This window comes from Salmo salar, unplaced genomic scaffold, assembly GCF_905237065.1.
Source record: "Salmo salar unplaced genomic scaffold, Ssal_v3.1, whole genome shotgun sequence".
Classification (NCBI taxonomy): Eukaryota; Metazoa; Chordata; class Actinopteri; order Salmoniformes; family Salmonidae; genus Salmo; species Salmo salar.
In genome coordinates, this window is record NW_025549389.1 from 9,757 (window position 1) to 16,721 (window position 6,965).

Below are 6,965 nucleotides of genomic sequence, written 5' to 3' on the forward strand. Positions count from 1 at the left end.
GGCTCGTGTCACTGGGCAGCTCGCGGCTGTGCTTCCCTTTGTAGTCTGTAATAGTTTGCAAGCCCTGCCACATTCGACGAGCGTCGGAGCCGGTGTAGTATGATTAGTTAACACAGTGTCCAATGAAGGGCCAGAGGTATACAGAATGGTGTCGTCTGCGTAGAGGTGGATCAAAGAATCACCAGCAGCGAGAGCGACATCATTGATGTATACAGAGAAGAGAGTCGGCCCGAGAATTGAACCCTGTGGCACTCCCATAGAGACTGCCAGAGGTCCGGACAAGAGGCCCTCCGATTTGACATACTAAACTATCGGAGAAGGTGTTGGTGAACCAAGTGAGGCAATCATTTGAGAAACCAAGGCTGTTGAGTCTGCCAATAAGAATACGGTGATTGACAAAGTCGAAAGCCTTAGCCAGGTCGATGAATACGGCTGCACAGTAATGTCTCTTATCGATGGCGGTTATGACATCGTTTAGGACCTTGAGCGTGGCTGAGGTGCACCCATGACCAGCTCTAAAACCAGATTGCATTGCGGAGAAGGTACGGTGAGATTCGAAATGGTCGGTAATCTGTTTGTTAACTTGGCTTTCAAGGACCTTAGAAAGGCAGGGTAGAATAGATATAGGTCTGTAGCAGTTTAGGTCTAGAGTGTCTCCCCCTTTGAAGAGGGGGATGACCACGGCAGCTTTCCAATCTATGGGAATCTCAGACGATACGAGAGAGAGGTTGAACAGGCTAGTAATAGGGGTTGCAACAATTTCGGCAGATAGTTTTAGAAAGAGAGGGTGCAGATTGTCTAGCCCGGCTAATTTGTAGGTTTCCAGATTTTGCAGCTCTTTCAGAACATCAGCTATCTGGATTTGGGTGAAGGAGAAGTGGGGAGGTTTGGGCGAGTTGCTGTGGGGAGCGCAGGGCTGTTGACCGGGGTAGGGGTAGCCAGGTGGAAAGCATGGCCAGCCGTAGAAAAATGCTTATTGAAATTCTCAATTATTGTGGATTTATCGGTAGTGACAGTGTTTCCTAGCCTCAGTGCAGTGGGCAGCTGGAACTTTACAGTGTCCCAGAACTTTTTTGAGTTTGTACTACAGGATGCAAATTTCTGTTTGAAAAAGCTATCCTTAACTTTCCTAACTGCCTGTGTATATTGGTTCCTAACTTCCCTGAAAAGTTGCATATGACGGGGCTATTCGATGCTAATGCAGAACGTCACAGGATGTTTTTGTGCTGGTCAAGGGCAGACAGGTCTGGAGTGAACCAAGGGCTATATCTATTCCTGGTTCTAGATTTTTTGAATAGAACATGCTTATTTAAGATGGTGAGGAAGGCACTTTTAAAGAATAACCAGGCATCCTCTACTGACGGGATGAGGTCAATGTCATTCCAGGATACCCCGGCCAGGTCGATTAGAAAGGCCTGTTCGCTGAATTGTTTTAGGGAGCGTTTGACAGTGATGAGCGGTGGTCATTTGACCGCAGACCTATTACGGATGCAGGCAATGAGGCAGTGATCGCTGAGATCTTGGTTGAAAACAGCAGAGGTGTATTTGGAGGGCGAGTTAGTTAGGTTGATATCTATGACGGTGCCCCTTAATAAGGCATATTAAGGCATATTGATATTAGGGAGAGGCATGCGTAGCCAAGTGATCGTATTGGTCCAGTGAGTGGTTGGGCTGGCTGGGGATTCAGACAGTTAGTAGGCCGGGGCTAGCAAGCTAGCAGGCTGAGATGAGCAAGCTAGCATAAGGGCCTTAGATGGACGTTGCGATGGGGGAAAGTCTGTTTTTGCCTCCTCTTGTGGAGACGTCGATAGACCAGTCGTGGAATTAGTAGGGGTCCAAGTAGCAGAGGGGTCCAAGTCCAATTGGCAAAATGGGTATAGTGGTCACTGCAGGCATGGAATATGGGACCAAATACTAAACTTATGACTACTTTAATACAATATAAGTGAATTTGTCAAAATAATTAAGAATTCTTGAAATGAGAGAACTAGATACATAAAGTGCTTTCATATCTAAAACGTAAAGCAAATATGTATGAAAATACCCTAAAATAAAAGGTGACATTCTGTACTGTCGCCTAATATGAAACATCTCAAATCCAAAATGCTGGAGCATAGCGCCAAATGTAAAACTGTAAGCTTCACTGTCCAAATACATATGTTGTGGACTATGTGTGTCTGGTAAACACATGTGGATCTGGTGAACAGTTTTCACTTGTTGACCAACTACAGGAATACTGACCTCAGAGTCTCAAGTTTACAGTGGGGATTCCCCAGTACAGCAGAGAGCAGCTTCACTCCTGAATCCTTCAGGTCATTGTTACTCAGATCCAGCTCTCTCAGGTGTGATGGGGTTGAACTGAGAACTGAGGCCAACACTTCACAGAATGAGTCTGTGAGGTTACAGCCAGCTAGTCTGCCAACACAGAAGAAATACAATGACAGACAGGTTGTATTAAAATGTTATGCTTAGCTTTCCCTGCTGACACAGTTATGGTGCACGAATAATGTATACGCCGTGCATTCATGGCTTAATGCTACGACTTTTCTGGTCAGTTTGTATTGTAGTTTAAGAGTTTTCAGCTGATAGAAAGTTAAGTTAGCCAATGAAAATACTGCTATAACTACAATATTTTGGTGTGCAATATTTACATGAATACTTACAGAGCTTTCCTGCAGCTTCTCACAGCTGGGAGCAGTCTCCTACGACCCTCCTCTGATGTCTTGTATTCCTTCAGGTCAAACACATCCAGAACCTCCTCTGATATCTGCAGCATGTAGGCCAGCGCTGAACACTCAGCAAGGGAGAGGTTTTTGGATCTGTTCTCTGACCTCAAATACGCTTTGATTTCCTCCTGTACTGAATGGTCTTTCATCTCTATCAGACAGTGGAAGAGATTGATGCACCTCTCAGGGGAGATGTTCTTCCTCTGCATCACCTTAAGGGATCGGATTGTTTTCTGGATGCTCTCCGGACTGCTTTCTGTCTGTGTCACCAGACCTCGTAGGAGTTTCTGATTGGACTCCAGTGACATGCCATGAAGGAAACGGACAAAAAGGTACAGGTGTCCATTCTTACTCTCCAAGGCTTTATCCACGGTACTGTTCAGCAGCTCATGCAAGGTAATCTCTACAGACGCACCTCTAGACTTTCTCTTGAGGAAGGGCTTCAGTGCATCCATGTTCTTGGTTGTGTAACAATGGTACATGTAGACAGCTGAGAGAAACTCCTGAATGCTCAGATGAACAAAGCAGTACACCACTCTCTGAAATAACACAGACTCTTCTTTAAAGATTTGTGTGCACACTCCTGAGTACACTGAGGCTTCTTTGACATCAAGGCCAGCCTCTTTCAGGTCTTCTTCATAGAACATGAGATTACCCTTCACCAGATTTTCAAACGCCAGCTTCCCCAGCTTCAGAATAATTTCCTTATCTGACTCCATGAGCTCCTGCTGATCCATCTCATCGCTTCCATGATACTTCTGGTTCTTCAGGCTGGTCTGAATGAGCAGGAAGTGTATGGACATCTCAGTCAGAGTCGTGGGCATCTCTCTCCTCTTGTCTGTACTCAACATGTATTCAAAGACTGTTGCAGAAATCCAACAGAACACTGGAATGTGGCACATGATGTGGAGGCTCCTTGATGTCTTTATGTGTGAGATGATTCTGCTGGACAGGTCCTCATCACTGAATCTCTTCCTGAAGTACTCCTCCTTCTGTGGGTCATTGAACCCTCGTACCTCTGTCACCTGCTCAACACACTTAGGTGGTATCTGATTGGTTGCTGCTGGTCGGGAGGTTATCCATAGCAAAGCAGAGGGAAGCAGATTCCCCTTAATGAGGTTTGTCAGCAGAACATCAACAGATGATGTCTGGGTAACATCAGACACCTTTTCATTGTGCTGGAAATCCAATGGAAGTCTGCTTTCATCCAAACCATCAAAGATGAACATAGCTTTACAGGCAGTGAGTTTCTTTGCATTGCCTATGTCGAGTTCTGTGTGGAAGTCATTTAAAAGTCTGAGAAGACTGTACTGGAGATCTTTGATCAAGTTCAGCTCCCGGAAAGGAAGCACAAATATGATCTCCAATTCTTGGTTTGCCTTCCCTTCAGCCCAGTCTAGGATGAACTTCTGCACAGAGACTGTTTTTCCGATGCCAGCGATGCCCTTGGTCAGCACAGTTCTGATGCTTCTCTCTTGGCCAGGTAAGGGTTTAAAGATGTCATTGCAGTGGATTGCTGTGTCATGTGAGGGTGGCATCCTGGATGCTGTCTCTAGCTGCCACACCTCATGTTCATTGTTAACCCCTTCACACTCTCCTTCTGTGATGTAGAGCTCTGTGTAAATCCTGTTGAGAGGAGTTTGATTCCCTTCTTTTTCCATGCCTTCTATCACACATTCATACCTCCTTTTCAGACTGTCTTTATGGTTTACTATAGCTATCTGCAGGGTGTCATCCACTACAAGGGAAGTGTAAAAGGATGTGTATCAGACACATTCATTGACAGGATGAAGTGGGCCTTCCACAACCACAGTAACTTATAGGGGGGAAAAATGTATTTGATCCCCTGCTGATTTTGTATGTTTGCCCACTTACAAAGAAATGATCAGTCTATAATTTTAATAGTAGGTTTATTTGAACAGTGATAGACAGAATAACAACAAACAAATCCAGAAAAACGCATTTAAAAAATGTTATAAAATGATTTGCATTTTAATGATGGAAATAAGTATTTGACCCCTCTGCAAAACATGACTTAGTACTTGTTGGCAAAACCCTTGTTGGCAATCACAGAGGTCAGACGTATCTTGTAGTTGGCCACCAGATTTGTACACATCTCAGGAGGGATTTTGTCTCACTCCTCTTTGCAGATCTTCTCCACGTCATTAAGGTTTCAAGGCTGACGTTTGGCAACTCCAACCTTGAGCTCCCTCCACAGATTTTCTATGGGATTAAGGTCTGGAGACTGGCTAAGCCACTCCAGGACCTTAATGTGCTTCTTCTTGAGCCACTCTTTTGTTGCCCTGGCTGAGGGAAGGAGGTTCTCACCCAAGATTTGACGGTACATGGCCCCGTCTATCGTCCCTTTGATGCGGTGAAGTTGTCCTGTCCCCTTAGCAGAAAAATACCCCCAAAGCATAATGTTTCCACCTCCATGTTTGATGGTGGAGATGGTGTTCTTGGGGTCATAGGCAGCATACCTCCTCCTCCAAACACGGCGAGTTGAGTTGATGTCAAAGAGCTCCATTTTGGTCTCATCTGACCACAACAATTTCACCAGTTGTCCTCTGAGTCATTCAGATGTTCATTGGCAAACTTCAGATGGGCATGTATAAGTATTCTTGAGCAGGGGGACCTTGCGGGCGCTGCAGGATTTCAGTCCTTCACGGCGTAGTGTGTTACCAATTGTTTTCTTGGTGACTATGGTCCCAGCTGCCTTGAGATCATTGACAAGATCCTCCCGTGTAGTTCTAGGCTGATTCCTCACTATTCTCATGATCATTGCAACTCCACGAGGTGAGATCTTGCATGGAGCCCCAGGCCAAGGGATATTGACAGTTCTTTTGTGTTTCTTCCATTTGCGAATAATCGCACCAACTGTTGTCACCTTCTCACCAAGCTGCTTGGCGATGGTCTTGTAGCCCATTCCAGACTTGTGTAGTCTACAATCTTGTCCCTGACATCCTTGGAGAGCTCTTTGGTCTTGGCCATGGTGGAGAGTTTGGAATCTGATTGATTGATTGCTTCTGTGGACAGGTGTCTTTTTTACAGGTAACAAGCTGCGGTTAGGAGCACTCCCTTTAAGTGTGTGCTCCTAATCTCAGCTCGTTACCTGTATAAAAGACACCTGGAAGCCAGAAATCTTTCTGATTGAGAGGGGGTCAAATACTTATTTCCCTCACTAAAATGCAAATAAATTTATAACATTTCTGACATGCCTTTTTCTGGATATTTTTGTTGTTATTCTGTCTCTCACTGTTCAAATAAACCTACCATTAAAATTATAGGCTGATCCTTTCTTTGTCAGTGGGCAAACGTACAAAATCAGCAGGGGATCAAATACTTTTTTCCCCCACTGTATATTATCTCATATTATTGTAGTTAACTACATTTAAATCATATTGAGGTATTGACTTAGCACACGTGCAAGTGTTCTTACTGTTTTCAGAGCCTCTTGCATCATTGGGTTCACTCAGGTGCTGTAGTACAGGAAGTGTTCTGGATCTCTTTCTACACTGAGGACAGTCATAGTCTCCTGAAGGAGCAGGTTTCTCCCAGTATTTGGTGATGCACTGTCTGCAGAACCTGTGTCCACAGGTGATAGAGACCGGATCCCTCAGAACCTGCTGACACACTGCACACTTGGACTGATCCTCTGGCAGAGTAGACCATCCACTACAGAGATAAAGGAGAGAGAGATACTGATCCTCTAACAGAGTAGACCATCCACTACAGAGATAAAGGAGAGTGAGAGATACTGATCCTCAAACAGAGTAGACCATACACTACAGAGATACAGGAGAGAGAGAGATACTGATCCACTAACAGAGTAGACCATCCAATACAGAGATAAAGGAGAGAGAGATGCTGATCCACTAACAGAGTAGACCATCCACTACAGAGATAAAAGAGGGTGCAGTAATTCCTCTAATAAACTTAGTTCCAACAAACTACACATGACAAAACATATCTATATGACATATTGAAGATTATTCTCCTCACTAGTAATATCATACATTCTGACTAGTGACTGATCTTGGGTCAAAGGTAATTGATCTTCCACCACTGGAATTGACAGGACGATCCATGGAGAAGTCACTGTTCATAGACAGACAGCTGGGAACAGTATACTGTGTTCATAGACAGACAGCTGGGAACAGTATACTGTGTTCATAGACAGACAGCTGGGAACAGTATACTCTGTTCATAGACAGACAGCTGGGGACAGTATACTCTGTT

General features: G+C 44.6%; 1 protein-coding gene across 2 annotated transcripts; it reads right to left on the reverse strand.

Moving 5' to 3' along the window:
• Window positions 1–2,219: 2,219 nt before the first annotated feature.
• Window positions 2,220–6,887, reverse strand: LOC106599998 (NLR family CARD domain-containing protein 3). 2 transcript variants are annotated; one of them, XM_045713291.1, is made up of 3 exons: window positions 6,166–6,887; window positions 2,664–4,464; window positions 2,220–2,415 (listed from the first exon to the last, which is right to left on the reverse strand). In XM_045713291.1, coding segments are annotated over exons 1-3 (1,992 nt in total). In that variant the 5' UTR covers window positions 6,167–6,887; the 3' UTR covers window positions 2,220–2,225. The 2 variants fall into 2 exon arrangements, with proteins under 2 accessions (XP_045569247.1, XP_045569248.1); XM_045713292.1 differs by lacking the exon at window positions 2,220–2,415 and having other exon boundaries at window positions 2,660–4,464.
• Between the last annotated feature and the right edge of the window lie 78 nt (window positions 6,888–6,965).

Bases quoted from the DNA above. Each gene is read 5' to 3' on its own strand.
- LOC106599998 (XM_045713291.1), bottom strand. The intron at 2,416-2,663 runs GTAAGTATTCAT...CTGTGTTGGCAG, and splicing joins AGAAGCTGCAGGAAAGCTCT to ACTAGCTGGCTGTAACCTCA.